The sequence below is a fragment of the Octopus bimaculoides genome, chromosome 1 (assembly GCF_001194135.2).
Source record: "Octopus bimaculoides isolate UCB-OBI-ISO-001 chromosome 1, ASM119413v2, whole genome shotgun sequence".
Classification (NCBI taxonomy): Eukaryota; Metazoa; Mollusca; class Cephalopoda; order Octopoda; family Octopodidae; genus Octopus; species Octopus bimaculoides.
The window spans coordinates 81106492-81127205 of record NC_068981.1 but is presented as its reverse complement, the minus strand read 5'-3'; the positions used below and the strand labels follow the sequence as shown (position 1 = coordinate 81127205).

At 35.2% G+C, this 20714-nt stretch overlaps 1 protein-coding gene and 1 non-coding gene across 2 annotated transcripts; both read left to right on the top strand.

Moving 5' to 3' along the window:
- Nucleotides 1-743: 743 nt before the first annotated feature.
- Trnar-ucg (transfer RNA arginine (anticodon UCG)) lies at nt 744-816 on the top strand. Its single transcript has one exon. It is a non-coding gene; the product is annotated as a tRNA-Arg (tRNA).
- A 672-nt stretch (nt 817-1488) lies between these two features.
- Nucleotides 1489-17675, top strand: LOC106874562 (negative elongation factor B). Its single transcript, XM_014922334.2, has 7 exons — nt 1489-1598; nt 2434-3325; nt 8601-8703; nt 12607-12702; nt 14239-14607; nt 15339-15461; nt 17270-17675. Exons 1-7 carry the CDS (start codon nt 1553-1555, stop codon nt 17387-17389), a joined length of 1749 nt encoding a protein of 582 aa, XP_014777820.1. The 5' UTR covers nt 1489-1552; the 3' UTR covers nt 17390-17675.
- Nucleotides 17676-20714: the final 3039 nt, after the last annotated feature.

The window sequence follows — 20714 nt, the reverse complement described above, 5'->3', positions numbered from 1 at the left end:
CTCCGCCTCCTTGGAAAAGATTTTTACCCACAAATTTCTTTATAATCGTAATGTGTGCCGTTTGAAGGGTATTTCTATAAAATTTCATTGAAAAAACCCCATTTTCCTAAAAGTTATGAGGGAAAAACTCGGATCTTGTGAATTTTCCGAGGTCCTCTCCCCACCCTCTTGTTGCTTTGCGCGCATTTTTTTTTCCATATTCGTTTCCTATACGTTTTTTTTACACCCGTTGCACCACTTTTTTCTGATTTTCCTTTCCGGGTCAAGTTGTAAACATTAACCCTAACTTGGGATTCGAAAAAAAAAAAATAGTTAAGTATAATAGAGTACAAATTATAAAAGTTTACAAGCGAGAAGTGTATGTTTTGCAAACAACTTGTACATGCAAGTGCTACCAATCGAGAACTCCGCATACCAGAAGCCAGCAAGTGTTTGGGGTCATCAGGAGAGAATGCGCGCCGTTTCGGGGCCTACCTTTCGACGGCATCAATGCTCACCGGCTCCCTTCCCCCCTCACTAATATGAGGCCCCGCTTGCTAGAGTACAAATTATAATAGTTTCCAAGCGAGAAATTAGCATTATAAAACATTTATAAATACGAAGATGATTTGAGGCTTTTGACGGAAAAGAAAGGGAAATTTAGTGACTTATAAGTCAATATTTACGTCTTTAACATATGTTTACACATTTTGATTATCTATTCGCATGTAATTGACGATAAATTTATACCGTTTCTGGTAAGCGGCCGCGTGGCCTAATGGATAAGGCGTCTGACTTCGAATCAGAAGATTGCGAGTTCGAGTCTCGTCGTGGTCGAATACTCTTTTAACTTTTTAAGTGTGATATTTTTAATTATGTAAAATAAATTTAAATGTATGTATTATATGCTTTTGATAATTAAGATTTCAGATGTATATTCAACGTTTTGGAAGCGATTTATGTAAATCGAATTTTCTTCGTTCTCAAAACGACTGCATGTATTGTCTCTTATATTTAGTTTTAATGTATATTTTCCATTAATAATAGTTTTTTGTATTAATCTTCTTGAAATTCAGACTTTAGTATTTTTAATTATACCTAATATACCTGTTTTTTAAATTATACCTAATACACTGTTTTGAAACAGTTGAGGTATCGCTTACGTGGCTCATAACTTCGAGAAATACATGAACATGACGCAATACCAACCTTATTTTCTACTTATATTTCTCAAGTAAGAATTTTAAAATATTCGAGAACGGTGAACAAATAACGAAAAATATTTTACGGTTTAAAACCTCAAATTCAAGGTTGAGATTTGATGTCCTTACACTTATTCTTCTCAAACTGTTTGGGTTCTTGGAATTAAAGTTATAATTAAAACTATTAGGAAACGATAGAAAATTACATGACACGATGCAAATCTAACTGAATATTGTTTACAAAATATTAAAATTATCAAACAGTGTTCCAATATAGAAGGCGGGGACATTGAAGTACGAAACTACAGATCCTAAACAGCTGCTATCTTTTCATTCATCTCTGTCTCCATTCATGTTTTCTTTAAACCAATATGACGGACGTCAAAGACCCGGCAATTCCTGCCGTCACAGAAATCAGTAAGTATAAGGAAGTTTTTCCGTAAAATAAAAAAATAATCTGTTTCTTCCCTCAGGATTTTGGTTTAAAATGTTTTTTTCTCATTATTCACAAATTGCGCTTATGTTTTAATCACTGAAAGTCCGTGACAGCGCCTAAACCTTACAATCAGAAACATATTTAAAAAGTTTATTTTGTGAAAATATTTAAAGTTTAATTTGCTGGTTTAGTTTACTTGTATGTATCATTTAAAAAAGTAGAATGTTTCTCAAGTGGTTATACAGTTTGTTTTCGATGACAAAATCAATGTTAAAAACTATTTCACTCTTCGTATTTTCTTGCACTGTTTACACAAATATCTAAACCTAACACGTTTCTTATAACAGCTACTGTTAATGATAATCTGATAACTAATATATATATATAATATATATATGCACACAATATATAATATATGAAGTGTGTGCATATGTTTTTTTACGTATGTATATACATTTATACACAACATTAAAACCATATACTTTAAACGTTTTGTTCCTCAGCTAAAATTTATCTCGTTTCCCTATATATTTTATTCAGCCAATATTTATGTTATTTTTTACATCTTCTCTGACAATTTTTGTCATTTCTAGATGTTAAAATTCCAATGTCAGTTTGTGTTTATTTAAGAAATAGAATTATATTTTGAATGGCATTTCATTTCAATAATATTTTTCTTATATAATTTGGTAAGCATTATTTATAATTTTTTGTATTAAAATCTATGGTAAATTGTGAGTTTCTAGTTGCACGTTGAGCAATACATTGTTTTTTTATCTTTTTAAAAAAAAAATTTCCCTATATTTGTATTTTCAGTGAAGGGAAGTGGTCTTGAAGATCTGGGTATGGCTGGCGGAGAATTCCTGCGTGAAGCTTTGACCAACTGTTCAGACCCACTTCTAGCTATTGAAGAATTCCAGTCTGAAAATGGCATTCTGTTACCGTCACTGAAGCCAGCTCTTCCTTTTCTAGATTTGCATGGAATGCGACGTTTAGATTTTCATACTTCTGTTGTGGAAGAACTGAGAGAGAAACTGCTGCAGAAAATCTCAAACTTGGCCAATAGTGCTGATGAGGATCGCTTTAAAAAACTTGAGGCTTTGCTACAAAAGTGCTATCCTGCTATCAAAGTAAAAACCTTGCGTCCTGTAGTAATGTGTATATTGAAACATTTACCTGAGATTAAAGAAGATTATTTGGTTCAGATTGCTGCCAATAGGCAATACTATGAGGAAGCTGCAACTGAAGTTAAAAGGCAGATATGGCAAGACAATCAGTCGCTGTTTGGAGATGAAGTTTCTCCCCTTTTTTCTCAGTACATCAAAGAAAAAGAAGAGACATTATTAGGACATGAGAACAGCACATCAGTTTTCTACATGCCTTCTCCTCGGATGCGACGGCAAGGAGAAGTGGTGCAGAAACTTGTACACATGATAGGGCGCAGCTTGCAACTGTATGACATGGTGTTGCAATTTTTACGGACACTTTTTTTACAGACTCGGAATACACATTACTGCACTTTGAGGGCTGAACTTCTTATGGCACTGCATGATCTTGAGATACAGGAAATCTGCTCTGTTGACCCATCACATAAATTTACTTGGTGTGTTGATGCATGTGTTCGGGAACGGTTTGTTGACACAAAGCGTGCAAGGGAGCTACAAGGGTTTCTTCATAGTATTAAACAGAGCCAAGAACAATTACTAGGGTTAGTATTCTATCTTTTTTTGTTTCAAAATTTTTTGTACAAACATTTGTGTGTGGTGGTTGCAAGGATTTAACTAGGTGAAGAATGTAACAGGCTAAATGCAACAGATGTTACTAGTTAGTCAGTAAAAAAGCTACTATGACAAAAATTATGAGAATAGGATGTAATTAGGACATAGAACAGTTAGAAATGGATGTTTCAGTTTAACTACTGATATCAATTAGAACTGCAATTCTACAAAACCATCAAATGGAAACTAAATGGTATTAAACATGGAGGCTCTATTTATATCAATATCCATTCAAATATTGTGTTTCTGGGGACATCATCCTTTCTAAAACATCCTCTTTGTTATGAGGAATATTTTCAATTTTCAGTGGGGGTTTTTTTAACATTAAAAACAGAAATTTAAATTTTTATAAAAATTTATTTTAAGAAATTTTCTTGAAATCTGTAGAACAGATTTGTTGGTTGAAATTTACTCAATTTCAGAAAACAAATTCTTAAGCTTTAATATGAAAACAGACTAATCTAAGAAAGAATCCTTATTTAGCTTCACTTGCCATGTCCATGAGATTTGTAGCATTTGTTACCTTTTTCTCAAATAAAATTTGACAAGAAGGATCTCTTATTACAGAAAAATCCTTAAACTAGCACTAGTTTCGGTATGTATAATTTTTTATGGTACATATAGAGCAAATATGAATAAGTTGAGAATATAGCAATGTCTAATTTTCAGTTACTGTCAAGAGAATGTCAAAACAGGTCAGGTGTATATAGATTCTAATAACTTAGTATTATTTCCATTGCTTTTACTAGCCTTAGAAAATGATGTTGTAAGGTCCAGAGTGACTTCATCTTTCTATACTAACACCTTTGTATGGCATTTTCCAGGAGCAGATGTAATAATCTTAATTATTTCTATTCTTTGTTGACTTAATTTCTTGTTGCCTATCACTAAAAATACTTGTTTCTTGATAGTTTTATTGCTCAATCTGAAAACTTAAATCATTTTACCCAATCAGTTGTAGCACCTTATAATATACTGAATGTGTTGTTAATATTCATTTTTTCCCCCCATTTTATCATTTTAAGTCTGTGTCTCTGTTTATACGTGAAAATTATTTGTGTTAATTAAATATTGATAAAGTGCTATTAACTGAAGTTTTATTTGAATATTTGATTTCAACAACTAATATTCTACTTACAAACAAATATCTCTGAAAGAATTCAATTTTTATTTACTTTAGAGTACTTTTAACATATTCCTTTACATATCATATATCTTCCATCTACTTTTGTATGAACAAAATTACAATACTTTCAATTTCCAAATGCTTCCTTATTCCACTTAATGTATCTTTTGTTTGAAAATTAGCAAATCTAGCTGTAGAATCTCCTACTAGACAATCTCTGCAATCAATAACCCTCATTGTAAAATTCAATTGGAACCTGAAACACGTATAATGATGATTTCTAACATAATTACAAAGGCTCCTATTTTGTTGATATGGAACAGTTTATAAAAAAAAAAAAAAAAAGCAAAACAAAAGAACTTGGATTTATTTTTTCAACCTGGAAAGATGAAAGGCTAAGTCCTCCTAGGCATGATTTAAAACAAAACGTAAAGTGTTGTAATGAAAAACTGCAAGACATTTTGTTTGGTAACTCTATCAATCCTGCCACCCAGGAAATGCAAAATGGTATTTTGAAGAAAAACTGCATTGCCTCTTTATTATTACAGCTTATAGGGTTGACCTCACTTCATATAATAACTCTCATGTTACTTCTGAAACTCTTATATTTTCAACATTTCCAACTTTCTCAATTACCTTCGACTCTACAAGTTCCAAATATGTAGCACTGCACCATATTATGTTTATAAGACATGCTCACTCAAGTCACTGATATCCAAACTAAAGATATCTTTCCTGATTGATGAGCTGTTATGAAAGTTTTCTATCTCTTTCCCATCATTATGCTCTGATATTCCTTTGCCCCTTAATATGTTTTAGTCTTATATTAACTGTTACATACTGCTCTGTGAAACTCTTTACTCCATTTTATATTTTCTAAGCACATTGCATGAAAAAATGTGTGTAAATAACAGACATAGATATGCATGCATTCACACAGCATTTTTTCTATGATGGAATGGCTGTGCAATACATCCTAATCCTTGTAATTTCATTTATAAATTTTCAGGCCTGATTTAATTGTCTCATCTTTAGACTTCTTTAGTTTGCCTGCCTAGCAGATTTCTCTAGCACCAATTCACAGGGCTCTATTCGATCTACATGTCAAAACCAACGCAGTCGTCTCCCTTCCACACAATGGATCCTGTCGTTGGTGCTTTCTTACTTTCTCAATATGCTTGTGCCTCGTCTTTCTCATTAATTCGCAATTATATGTGTAACATTCTATGTACAACAGTCTTCTATTTGTCTTTTGTTACATCTTCTATTGATACTTTATATTTTTTCTATGTTTTGCTGGCAGATAACTTCACTATTCAAGCACATTGCTTATTATAATTTCTGGACTACAGCTCTCTTGACTTCCAACCATAAAATGTATTATTTCATCTATGTAACGAAACTTATCTCCATTTATAGTTAGCCATCTAAACTTTATGGCTGTTCCATACTAGTTGCTATTCCACATCTTTTGCATCTAAAATATTGCTGTCCTAACAGTCTGTCAGAGATTTCACTACATTTTTTTTTTGGTACAAATTGTGATTTTCATTAAAAGCACACCATTCAAAGAAGTGTTATACATCTGATGTTTTTGGACCTTGTAGTTCCTACAAGATTTTACTCTTTATTAGGTTCGTCTTCAGACCACTGTACACAATCGTTCTGTTTTGTAGTTGTTTAGCAGGTTTTGCAATGAATGCGTCACCAGTGCAAGTGCTTTTTATGTGTCACCGGCATTGGCCATGACTATGATTTCACTTGGCTCATCATGTTTTCTCAAGCACAGCAAATTACCAAATGCCTCAATCACTTTATGTACATATGTATTGGGTTATATTGGTGTGGGATGGAAAAACATAGTGCATTAAATAAAACTCCCTTGTGGTATGCAATCAATGTTTACCAGGTTGTTTTTTTTTTTAAATCTTTTTCTCTCTATAAGATCAATGAAAGGAAGTACCAAAGTCCTGGGTTCAATATAATCAATTAAAACCCTTGAATGTAGTGCTCCAACATAGCCACAATTCAATGATTGAAATTCATAAAAGTAAATGTTTTATAAATAGCACTCAGAGAATATACTCTTAGAGTATTTTCTTGATTTGGCAAAGGTTTCTATAACTCCATGCCCTTCCTAATGCCATCCACACCGATAGTGTAGTGGGTGCTTTTTATATGCCACCAGCATGGGTGCCAGTCAGGTGGCACTGACATCGGCCACATTTGAATGGTGCTTTTTACATGCCACCAGCATGGGAGCCAGTCAGGTGGTAAGTATTGATGACCTTGCTCTAATAGCTGAGTCACCACCAAAACTAGTGGAGAAGTTTCAGGTGTGGAAGCAAGGTCTAGAATCAAAGGGCCTTAGAGACAATCTAGCAAAAACCAAAGTCTTAATAAGTAGGAAGGGAGACAAATCACGAATCCCTCCAGGTAGATGGCCCTGCTCGATCTGTAGAAAAGGCGTAGGTAGAAACTCCATAAGATGTACCCAGTGTAAGCTATGGACACATAAGAGGTGCAGTTATATCAAAGAAAGGCTAACTGGGAAGATAGTTTTTGTATGTGGAAAATGCTCAGGGGCAATAAACACTGAAAATGTGCAGAGAACAGCTTCTGTCACATGCCAGGGGGAAAAACTACAAGTAGTTCATAGCTTCCGTTACCTAGGTGACCAAGTCAGTAGCGGGGGTGGATGCTCTGAGAGTGTAGCTGCTGGAATAAGAATAGCCTGGGCAAAGTTCAGAGAGCTTCTATCTCTGTTGGTGACAAATGCCTCTCGCTCAGAGTAAAAGGTAGACTGTATGACGCATGTGTGCGAACAGCCATGCTACATGGTAGTGAAACACGGGCCGTGACTGCTGAGGACATGCGTAAGCTTGCAAGAAATGAAGCTAGTATGCACTGCTGGATGTGTAATGTCAGTGTGCATACATGACAGTGTAAGCGCCCTGAGAGAAAAGTTGGACATAAGCATCAGATGTGGTGTGGAAGAGAGACGACTGTGCTGGTATGGTCTTGTGTTGCATATGGATGAGGACAGCTGTGTGAAAAAGTGTCACACCCTAGCATTAGAGGGAACCTGTGGAAGAGGTAGACCCAGGAAGACATGGGATTAGGTGGTGAAGCACGACCTTCAAACGTTGGGCCTTACAGAGGCAATGACAAGTGACCAAGACCTTTGCTGTGCTTGAGAAGACCTGACAAGCCAAGTGAGACCATAACCGTGACCTATGCCAGTGCAGCATAACTGGCCCATTTAAGAGCACCCTTCAATCATTGGGCAATAAACTGTGCTTGCGAAGACCTGTTGAGTCGAGTGAAGTCATTGTCATGGCTGATGCCAGTACTGCCTGACTGGCATGTAAAAACTACCATATGAGCATGCTTGATGGCAGTGCCGCTTGACTGGTCCCATGCTGGTGGCACGTAAAAAGCACCATTTGGGCGGCATCGTTGCCAGTGTCACCTGACTGGCTCCCGTGCCAGTGGCACATAAAAAGCTCCATTCAAGTGTGGTTGATGCCAGTACTGCCTGACTGACCCTCATGCCGGTGGCATGTAAAAAGCACCCACCACACTCTTGAAGTGGTTGGCATTAAGGAAGGGCATCCAACTGTAGAAACTTGATCAGATTGGAGCCTGGTGCAGCCTTCTGGTTTGCCAGCCCTCGGTCAAACCGTCCAACCCGTGCCAGCATGTAAAGCAGACGTTAAACGATGATGATGAATAAGGTTGTTAGCACATGTAAATTTCTGAGGTCCTTCTATATTAAACTAATCAAAAACTTAAATGAAGAGAGCTGTGAACACACTCTGTCTTAGCTTGTCTAGCTATACTTTAGGCTTCTTTACCAAGTTTGATGTTGATTTTAATTTTACTTTAAGTATTCTCAAGTGTGGGTTTATATGATAATTTGTATTTTCTAAATGTATATATTCACAGATGTAAAGTGGATATTTTAAATATTACACATAAAATAAACTGCAATATATTTGTGTCTTTCAATAATATTTTCTTTATTAATAACATCATTGCAAATGTTGTCATTAATTATTTTGTTTCTCTTTATTTAGGGACCTTGCAATGATCTTATGCGATCCTTTTACACTACACACAATATCTCTTTCTACAGTAAAGGCTCTACAACATTGTATCAACTTTGAATTGCTTCCACGTGTAAGTAGGTTTCTTTTTAACATTTTACTAGATATTTTGCAACATCTTTAATATGGTTTATTAAAGATAGTTTACAAATTGTTTCTTTTGGTTTTCAAAATGGTATTCATCGAATTCAAAATCAAGTCAGACTTTTATGGTAAATTTGGACTAGTGTAAATGTAACCTCTCACTGCTTAATAACTGTTATCTGCTATTAAGTTTATATGGTATGGACTAGAAAGCCCCTGGTATATCAGAAATGGATTCTTATTGCTAAAATCTATCATATTTAAACTAGGAATCTGATTATTTTTGGTAAAATATTTGTATTATGAATTAATACAAGTCAAAGTGAAGTATCAAAACACTTTTTTCTTTTAAAAGAGAAAGGGTTGTCTTATTTGCATCATTTTTTAAAGCTGTTATATGAAAATGGTAATTTTTCTAGATATTTTCTTTTACAGTTATGTGATACTATTGTGTGGAGGTGCAATGGCCCAGTGCTTAGGACAGCGGACTCGCGGTCATAGGATTGCGGTTTCGATTCCCAGACCAGGCATTGTGAGTGTTTATTGAGCGAAAACACCTTAAAGCTCTACGAGGCTCCAGCAGGGTATGGTGGCAAACCCTGCTGTACTCTTTCACCACAACTTTCTCTCACTCTTACTTCCTGTTTCTGTTGTGCCTGTAATTCAAATGGTCAGCCTTGTCACTTTGTGTCATGCTGAATATCCCCGAGAACTACGTTAAGGGTACATGTGTTTGTGGAGTGCTCATTCGCTTGTATGTTAATTTCACGAGCAGGCTGTTCCATTGATCGGATCAACTGGAACCCTCGACGTCATAAGCGATGGAGTGCCAACAACAACAACAACAACAGCTATTAAGTTTATATGGTATGGACTAGAAAGCCCCTGGTATATTGTCACACTTATATCAGAAATGGATTCTTATTGCTAAAATCTATCATATTTAAACTAGGAATCTGATTATTTTTGGTAAAATATTTATATTATGAATTAAGTATCAAAACACTTTTTTCTTTTAAAAGAGAAAGGGTTGTCTTATGTGCATCATTTTTTAAAGCTCTTATATGAAAATGGTAATTTTTCAAGATATTTTCTTTTCCAGTTATGTGATACTATTCTACAAAGTGTAATGTTCAAACTAAAACAATTTTCTGCTCTTTCTTTTGTTTAGAATCTAGCCTTGATGAAAATTTAAGATATATATCTGTACCAAAATTTTAATGGATATTTTTAACTGATAAGCAAATTTTTTGAGCATTACCACTTGTACCTTAAACTTTGATGACAGATTTGTAGAACCAGTCAATTTTTATAATTTCATTTGCAAGTACAATTCATGCTTTACTTTTCCTGAAACTTTTGTGTGGATGGAAAGATCATTAACAAACATTTAGATTAACTTTTCTATCATGTTATATGTTTTGCTTGTATTTAGCTGTTAAGCTTATGCTTTGGCATTATGTTTTAATGTTCACTTTGTCCATTGTACTTGATGATAACTGCATCAACATATTTTCACTTGTGTCTTTTGGATATACTTTTAATTCATAAATATATAGATATGCTTAACCTAGTAGACTGAAGTGTGCAGAGTATTTAGTTTGTATGGAAGGTGAAAGAATTCTAAAGCATCTACTCTATCATTATCATCATAATAAATGTCCCTGTCCCATGCTGGCATGAGCAGGATGGTTTGACATGATCTGATGTGGCAAACGACTGCATTGTGCTCTAACACCTGCTTTAGCATGGTTTCAATTGCTGGATGCCCTTCCTAATGCCAACCACTTTACAATGAGTACTGGGGTCCTTTTTACATGATACCAGCGCTAGTGAGATCTCCATGCATCTTGCACCCTTCAACTGGGTGGGGCTACAATAAAGAGGGAGGTGGTATTATGCTAGGGGATGAGAGGGTTAAAGTATGAGATAAGGGACTAGAACAGAACAGGTTTCTTGCTGCAGAAGAGCTACATGGCTACTCACATTAGAAGACAGAGTGGGAATGACTCAAGTGAAGCTGGAAAGGGAATAAAATAATGATGTCTCTGGACCTTCAAGATATCAGGTAAACAGAAGTGAGTGGGGACAAACTGTGTGTGTGAGTAGGGGTTGTAAGAATGTATGAGAGTGAATGATGATTAGCAAAAGGGAATGGGTTAGGGGATGAATATATCAAAGAAGTGTTGAGAGATGATGTATTGTGAAGGTAGAGGAGAGTGACAACTGTAGAAATTGGGTTGGATTGAGGTGATAAGGGGTGGGGGTAGCTGATTCATAGGAGGTTGGGGAGAGTAGGAAATGACTGACAGTGCAGAAAAAGCAGAGATGAGGAGCAGCAGAATAGTAATAATGGTACAGTAGACAGGAGAAAGATGAGGAAAAGTGATGATACATGGTTGAAGGTGATCAATGTAGAAAGTGGGTGGAGGAGACAGAATTAAGAATGAAGGATGGATAACAAGCAAAATGGGTCTGAGTAGTTAGAAGGGTAAATGGTATCAAGGAAAAGTTGAAGTTTGCAGTTCTGCTTGTGTTTATTTACAGCAGCAATTGCAGTTAGAGAGGCAAAGGGAGGTGGGAATGTGCATTTGTGTATATATTATGCTTCCAGAGTTTGTTTCATTGAGGTGGGCAGGTCTTCTCAAGAACTGCATGTTGCCAATCATACTGATCCTTCATCATCTCTGTGGAGTCTTGAATCAACCTTCATCACTTTGTTCCATGTCTTCCTGGGTCTCTCTCTTCTGCAAGCTTCATCCACAACAAACTGATCAGCATTTCTTTAAACAGCTATCCTCATTCATATACATCACATGTCCAAACTAGCACAGTCTTCTTTCTTGCACACCACATCTGATCCTTCTTATATTTAGTTTTATCTCTCAACTCATTTGTGCTTTTGTCATACATACTCACTCACACTGCACATCAGCTGAATATGCTCACTTTATTTCTTTCCAGTCCTTTCAAGTCCTCTTCATTCTTGGCCTATATCTCACTGCCATGTAGCATCAACGTCCTGACACATGTATCATACAATCTACTCTTCACTCTGAGGCAAAAGATCTTTGTTGCTAGCAGTGGTATATCATCATTATCATTTAATGTCTATGTTCCTCACTGACATGGGTTGATGTGTATATATATATATATATATATATATATATACACACACACATATTCATCACCTCCTCCTCTGACTCCTATTTCCTTCACTTTCTGGTATTTCCCATTGACTACATCCACCCTGTTCTCCATTCACTGCATTCAACTTTACCCTCATCTTTAGCCATGTCACTCTCCTTTCACACTCTTATAAACTTAACTATCCACCCTTCCTGATCCTCTATACCTGTTCCCTCTTATATTCACTTCATCACTACTATCTTTTCTTTCCTTTCTTTCTGGAGTATCCATGTATCTCCTCTACAGCAAGACACCTGTTTCTATCGTCTCATTAAGTCACCTCCCTCATTTCAGCCTTTCTCACTCAATTAAGAGACCTCACTAATGCTGGTGCTACAAAAAAAGCACCCAGTACACTCTGTCAAGTGGTTGGTGTTAGGAAGGGCACCAAGTCATTGGAACATATTGTAGTCCTCAGGCCTGTTAGATTCTTTTGAATTGTCCAACCCATGCAAGAATGAGTGTTATAAAAAGTTTTTATATTATTGGTAAAAGACTATTTTTCCCCTAGTTAGCAGTTTGCATTTATGGTTTTGTACAACTTAAACCGTTTATGTTGCCCCCTTTTCTAGTCATTGCTCTGTATTCTCACAGTTATAAATCACTTACTGCATTCAGTCCTTTCTCTTTATGGTTTATACACACGTGTGTAAGTGTGTGTGTGTGTGTGCATGTATTTTACAAACTGTATTTTCTCTTGCAGGATAACAATGATCTTATTTTACTTGTGAGATTAATGGCTCTTGGATTTGCAGCTTGGGATATGATTGACAGTCAAGTATTTAAGGAACCTAAGTTGGTATGAACTGAGTTCTTATTTTCACTTCAGATGTTTGTGTCTGGTTAACATTTAATCTTGATGCTCCTTTAAGATTATTTACTATAATTACATGTTACTTTATTGACTTGTTAGTTTATTGATCCATTTAACCTTAAGTCTAACCAGTTCATCAGGGTTAAAACTGAGAAAATATGATTTATGATTTTCTTTTGCAAGGTTCCTAAGGGTGATTACCCAACTCTAGCTTCCATTATATTAAGTGGATGCGAAATTAATTTCCACCTGAGTAGATTGCTAGCCTTTCCTGGAGGAACTGAAATCATTGTAACAGACTTTATCAAGATAGAAGGAGGTGCCATTCATTTGTTATGTGCTAAGTCCATCAGCCATGGATACATACAGTCCTAGTAATGTGACACAAATGATCTCCTTGTCTGGTTGTTTAGTACTCTATCAAGTAGGCTATTCATATTAAAAACCATCTTTATTTCTATTTCTCATAAGGTACACGCAGAACAATGAGAATTCAAGCGATAACATTTATTTATACTTAAATTGTTTTGGCAGATTCAAACGTGAATATCTGATCACTGTTTTTTTTTTTTTATCATTGAAGAACCCCTCCCTTTAAATGATGTGTGTTCATAACACATGTAATTCACCAGTTTAAGGGGACTTTGAGACATCATGACGTTTTGATCCCATTGTGTTTCTCCAGTGAAAGTTATCCTGCCAGGCTGATGAATCTCAAGAGAGCAGGAGTTTTTGCTTATAGGAATCAGGAAACAATTTATTTGCTGCTGAATGTTGATAGCTGCCAAACATAATAATTCACAGGGCACACACAGAACAGCAAGAATCCAAACAATAATGTAGCTATTCATTCTCAATACATTCTAGTAGATTCAAACATGAATGTCTGATCGGTGTTGGTTTTTGTCATCAGAGAACACTTCCTCCCGTCATATGCAAATATGCAATTCACCGATGTATGGGATCCCTCTGGAAACACTGCAGTGTTTCAACCTCATTGTGTGTCTCCTCAGTGAAAGCATCCCTGCCAGACCAATGAATCTCACAGCATTCATCAGTAAGTAATTTGTTTGCTGATTCCTGTAAACAATGGTCTAGTGGGGTAGTGTTTCAAAATCCCCTTGCACTGGTAAATCATGTGTATTGTGAACATACATTGTCTAAAGCAGTGGTTCTCAACTGAGGTCCATATAAGATTTTGTTAAAATTTATGTACAATAGATTAGTTATGTCTACAATACACAAAATATTTAAACAATTTCTTATACAGTTCCTAGTAATATTGAATTATAAAATATAATATGATTTTTTTAAAACAATGATACAAAAACTGTAAACTTCACTTCAGTTGCAGTGGAACCATTTCTGTGACCAGGTTGCAGCTGGTGCAAGAAAAGTTTATGGTAAATAAATAATAAAAACACGTAAGTGTTTAAGTCAAGTCTGTATGTTTTTGAATGGCTTATATGTTTTTCATAGTGATTATTTACATTTAATTTAATTTTTTTTTTTTTTTTACAGGGGCCTGAAATTTTTAGTAAGTTCCTTCCTTATGTGGTAAATATGCTGGTTGATGACCAACTGCGCTCACTTAGTGCACGTTTATCAGACGCTCCACCTGTGCAAGTTGCCGCTCCTCCTGACCTCTTTTTGACTGTTTTGAAGCTAACAAATGTCGGAAGTATGATTGTGATGTACTACACCCTTCAGGTCACCCGACAAAAAGATAAACCTGCTGTCATGTCTATACTACCAGCTTTAGCCCATTGTGAAAGTGACCGAGCTTTTGATGAAACATTCCTGCACACTTTGATTTCTTATCTCATCACTATGAGTGAAGACTTCAGCCAAGAAGACTTTTGTATTGCAACTTTTGATGAATTTTTAATTGTGAGTGAGCAGTCTTATATTTTGTTGCATTTATACTAATTTTTTAAGACCTGTTTCATTTTGGTTGCATTTAACAGAAATTTATATCATAACATTTCTGTTAGGCTGTAGGTGAGCAGAATTGTCAGGATAGCAGACAGAATGAATTCCTTGTGGCATTTAGCTACAATCTCTTACATTGCGGGGTTCGAAGAAATAAGGTACCAGTTCAAGTGCTGGCCTTTTGCATGTATATGAAATTATTATAACATTTGTATTTTTCTCTAGAAATGGTGTCACTAAACTTTTTAAAATACTTAGCACCTTCTCTGATCAGTACAGTTCAGACAACTTTACCAGTTGTACTATGAAGAACTACAATAAGTATCTTGAAACAATTAGGAAGACTATGTGGTTGCTTAACTGCTAGAAATAGCAGTCAAATCTTATTCAGCATTCCTCATAAATCTTTGTTTGGAGCTCATCAAGGGCTTGATTTTGGGACTATCTTAGTTTTTCTGTAATATGAAAGAACATATTTATTAAGTAATTAATATTCACCTTTTATGAATACTTATTAGTTGGTTTTGGGGTTACCCAACTTTTGTTTAATTCTTCTTATCTATTAACTGGTTTATGTACAAATGAATTTTAGTTGTTGGTGTTACTATTTAGATGATTGGTTTTCAAACTGAACATTCTTTTTAAATGAAGAATTAACTAATTTTATTTCTTTTTTTTTCTTCTATCAGCCGGGTATCAAGGTAAAATCCAATATAGTACGTCACATATTACGTCTGTTATGGTACATCTATGCCAGATTGCCTCCAGCTCGCTTGAAGTCACTTATGGCTGTAGTAGCTTCCAACTGTGAGGTAATGTTTATTTCTCAACTGTTTGTTAAAGAAGAGAACTACCATTGTTGGTCAAGTTATTGTGATATCTGTAATATTGTTTGTTTATATCCTGACTGTTTCCTTGTCAAAGATACTTAACTCTCAGTGGACCAGTAGTTTGGTGTCCTTCTAACCAGTTTTCATTGAATATTAGCTCACTGTAAAACAGTCCAATTAAAAAAATAAAAATACATTATAAGTCACTCAACTCTTACACTACATATATTTTCGGCTAAAGGCAATGTAACAAGTCATATCTGGAGTTGGAGATCAGTGAATTAGTATGATTGACTGCTGGATCATATAGATATCTTCTAACATATCTGAGTTCCTCTAAAACTCTACATTATATTGTATTCACATAGTGGTTTTTCAAATCATTACCTGTGGTCCTTTTCATCCTGCCCTTTACTCAATGGTTCACAACTGGATGCCCATTTATTTATTCATAACTTTATCTTTGCTGTATCAGATGAAAGTTTGGAAGAGTCTATTCAAAACCAAAAGGACTGAATATAACAGCAAAATGCCAAGGAACTAGTTTAAAACAAAATCTACAAAAGTGGGTCTTACTCAGAAGACCCACTTTTGTGATCTTGCCCTGAACACATTGAACCTCATAGCATAGATGACTTAATGGAAACAGATGGATTATACATCTAGGGTAAAAAAATTACTGTGAGTTGCTGATTGAAGTGACCCATGGGAGTGAAAGTCTAATATAAATCAGGATAGTGAAGAACCTACCAGCTCTATTTAGGAATAAGTATTTAACTTTTAAACCAGTTCAACCATTCAAGATATATAAAGGTGATCTGTTATTAAAATGGTTAATGTGTTGTGATTTATCTTTATATTTGTTTTGTATAAGCATTTGTAAGCCTCCCTTAATACCACCATTTGTGCTATGTAGTATTATAGGGATTCTACCCCACATATTAAGAAGTATGTTAAACGTTTACATGCAGTTATTTCTTATCATTTGTCCGCTTTCATTTTCGTATGGGTTGGATGGGCCATTATGGTCCAAGTCAGTTGTCATTCAGAGTTACTGTTCTTATAGACATGGCAGAGGACAGTCTCACATGTTGCAGTTTTGGTTTGGTTTCTACAGATGGATGCCCTTCCTATCACCAGTCACGATACAGAATGTACTGGGTGCATTTATTGTGACACCAGCCTAAAAAAGCTATCATGTCCTCCACAAGGCAAAAGGGTCATCTTCACTTGTTTGCCAATCACTTTACAAAGTGTACTTGGTGCATTTTAACATGATACTAGCACAAGTTTGTCTCATACCTCATAAAATTAGTCCTCATTAGTTAAGAGTTTTAAATCAAAGGAGCATAATAGCAAAGGAAGGTAAATATAAGAGTGAAGACCGAAGAAAAATAGGTTGGGAGTAAGTGTATGATGATGTGAAGAGTGGTAGAGGAGGAAAGCAAGGGTGATGTTCTCAGTTCAGATCCTGCAACAGTCAACTTTGCCTTTTATCCTTCCAGGCTCAGTAAAGTACTAGGGTTGATAGTATAGACTAAGTAGCCCCTCAAATATAATTGCTGACTTTGTGTCTAAATTAAAAATCATTATTAATTAGGTAACAAACTGATAGATAATGAGTATCAGAAAAGAAAAAAAATACCCTTCATGCGTCTAATCTTGCTTTGGTCAGTTTTGCCTTTCATCATCTCAGGGCCAGTAAAACAAAGTACTGGTCAAGTACTTGATTCTATCAACCCAACTAGCTGTACCTAAATTAGAAATGATTATTTTTCTGTATTTTTCAGAATTGTGAAGCAGCTCATACTGTGTACAAAATGCTTGAAGAGAGAATTGCAGCTCATCAACCAAGCCCTTCAGAACCAGAGCCACTTGAAGCTCCACTCATTCCAGCACCGGCTCAGTGAAAAAGGCTAAGAACTTACAGCTCATCCTTATTAAATCATGTTTATTTTTATCTCCCAGATATCTATTCAGTCATCTTAGGTAATATTATATTTTTTTATTTGTTCATGTGAAACATGGAAAGATAAGAAGAATCTTATCAAATAAACATTCCCTTGCCATAAGAAGTCAATATCCTGCATACTGACTCAGAACTGTTCAGTTTTGCTTAAAGGCCAGCAATTGTACATATATAAAGAAAAAAAAAAAAAACCTTTGGGGAAATTTAAAATATTTTATCTCTTTTCATTGTTTTGTTTTAATTTCTTCCAGTTTCAAAACCTTTCATCAGCTTCCATTTTGTTATGTTGCTTTACCAGTCACATAAGAGCACTTTGCATTTTAAAGATGCTTAAATGCTATTTGTCCAAGCGAAAAAAAATGGGTCTTTATTTTGACAGCTGTGCACAAAACAAAATGAGGGTAATTAGGTTTAAAAAAAAAAAATTATCAGCTTAATCTATTTCACATGTTGGCATTATTTTAAGCATGTACATTTTCCCCTAGTGGCATAGATTAGATTCATATGCTTAGCAACACATCTATTTACATTATTTTTGAGGTATTTTATTCTTCATGTTTTGAATTAACACATTCATGAACAATAACTTCACTGTATGCATACACTCAAAGCAGAATTCAACTGGACAATTAATGGTTCACAGCTTACTATAAGTATGATCTAATATAAAACTCCTCTTTGAATTGCTTTTCTGCTTCCTATCACATATCTTCTGAGGTGCAAGTCTTAAAGGTTCCTCTGATACTAGATTTCTTTCTCAGTCCTTTTGCACCTCTAGAAATAGACAATATTCAGATGCTCTGTTCAATACAAAAGAACGACTAAGGGTATTATTTACACTAGCTTAAAGAGCAAATTTGAAAATAAGTTGAATGGGTTTTCTACATAGAATATAGTTTGTTTAAAGGCTTTATCTTTCTTGGTCACATATCTAGCTTACTTCTTAATGGAAGGTCCATAGAACATGTGAGAACAGCATCTTCACTGGCATTTAGAATGTGCTAGATACCTACCATCCAGGAGCATGTATTCCACATTGTATTTGTGACTCGGGGAATAACATTGATGTCTTCATTTAAGTATCCTGAGTTTGTGAGATGAAAGACATTGCAGTTGAATCCTGTAGTCTGAGTAAAGATACGGTACCTTCTTTGTAGTTTGTGCTGCAATAAAATACATGCAATGCACACTATGTAGTGTTAGGAAGAGGATCACATCATGAATAGAATGAATGAGCAAGCTGGGGTTTTTCAACCCATCTAGGAGGGTAGTTAATGACTCCAAATAACAACCAGCTTAGAAAGTGATCACCCATCTAACCCTTGCTAGCATGCAAAGCAGATGTAAACATGATAGTGGTGTAGAGTTAGCAGGAAAATGGGTAAAGAAATACTTTTCAAGTTAGAATCAGAACGCCCAACTGGATGAGTAAAGTAAATACTAACATAATATTAGCAATCACATAAACTAGTTAATCGAGGCTATTAGTTTCAAATTTTGGCACAAGGTCAGCAATTGCTGAATTGGTACTTATTTTATTGACCCTGAAAGGCAAAGTCGACCACGGTGGAACTTGAACTCAGAGAATATAAATGGACAAAATGCATTGAGCATTTTGCCCAATGTATTAACAATTTTGCTGGATTACTGCCTTCATCAAAACTATATATTGAGGAGAGGCACATACTGTGCAACAGTGAGTACATCAATTAAAGTCAAGGGTGACAATTCAACATCAAAAAAAAAAAAAATTGAAAGTGATGATGTCTATCTTATCAAATACTGTTTAGCTCCAGGTCAACTGAAGACCTATGATAAAAAGCATTACAACCATTAACCATCTCTAGTTTTCAGTATAGTGTGTCTTGGATTATATCCTTCTTTTAAGATTCAGAGCAATAATGGTAGACCATGTTATTTGAGTGTTTCTTTAAATGTGTACATTGTCTTCTACTTTTAGGTAAATGCTTAAGCTTTTCATAATGATATTGCAGAGAGATTTTCTTAAAGTTCATTACTTCTCGCCACAAACTCACATGTCATAGGTATGATATCCCTGTTATTTCTAGCTGGTTGAGTAACCATATAGAGTTTTCTTTATTGTCTTGTCAAATGTAATATTCTTAGTTCCTTTTAAGACAATGATGTTTTTAACTACAGATAAGTACTGCCAGACTGAAATTAGAGATTGATATTGTTCTTTTTTATTTCCTCGTATTCTTGCCTGCATCTCATTTAAGAGTTGAATTACTGGTGATGTCAAGAAATTCTAATCTCTCTCAATATTACTTCTATTTCTATAAAGAACACACCCATAAACTGGTTTTCCAGGTTTGTTGTGTTAAAATAATATAAGCTGATAGCTCAATATATCTCTAGAGAATATTGTTTATCATTAAGAAGTTTGTCAAGACTTGGGGAGCAGTTTTGGCAGGAGTCCAGCTAGCACAAGACAAAAATTCTAAGTACTTTCTTTGCTGCAAATCATAAATATATGCATTATCATCACTTTTAAGGCTTTATGTAAGAAACAAATTATTTTTATGTTTACTGTATTGCCAACAGAGCTTAACACTGCAAAGCAAAGCATAAACAAAACGGTGCAGTGTTGGCTGTGTGGTTAAGAAGTTCAGTTCCCAGTGCCTTCTATTAGCTCTAAATTAGTATAATTTTCATGAAACATTGATATATACGTTTTCTTTTTTAAAGCCAAAACAGTGCATGTTATCAAAAATTAATAATACAAGTTGACAGTTTATATGTTTACCAGGTATTTCATGGTTAGGATACTTTCTTCAGGAAATCTGTGGAGAGAATGTTTTTTTAGCTGATATTTCTATTCTGCAGAACAGAAGTCAACTAACAACACATTTTCTCTGAAGGGTTCCTTGCTTTGAAATAGCTGGTAAAAATATAAGCTGTCAACTTGTATTATTTATTAATCTTTGATAATATGCATTGTTTTGTCTCTTATCTCTTTTACTTGTTTCAGTCATTTGACTGCAGCCATGCTGGAGCACCACCTTTAGTTGAGAAAATCGACCCCAGGGCTTATTCTATCGGTCTCTTTTTGTCGAACTGCTAAGTTACGGGGATGTAAACACACCAGCATTGGTTGTCAAGCGATGGTGGGGGGACAAACACACATATATATATATATACGACGGGCTTGTTTCTGTCTACCAAATCCACTCACAAGGCTTTGGTCAGCCTGAGGCTATAGTAGAAGACACTTGCCCAAGGTGCCACGCAGTGGGACGGGACTG

Excerpts from the sequence above, each read along its gene's own strand:
- LOC106874562 (XM_014922334.2), top strand. The coding sequence starts at position 1,553 with ATGACGGACGTCAAAGACCCGGCAATTCCTGCCGTCACAGAAATCA. Across the intron at positions 3,326-8,600 it reads AGCCAAGAACAATTACTAGG|GGACCTTGCAATGATCTTAT; the intron begins GTTAGTATTCTA and ends CTCTTTATTTAG. Across the intron at positions 12,703-14,238 it reads TATTTAAGGAACCTAAGTTG|GGGCCTGAAATTTTTAGTAA; the intron begins GTATGAACTGAG and ends TTTTTTTTACAG.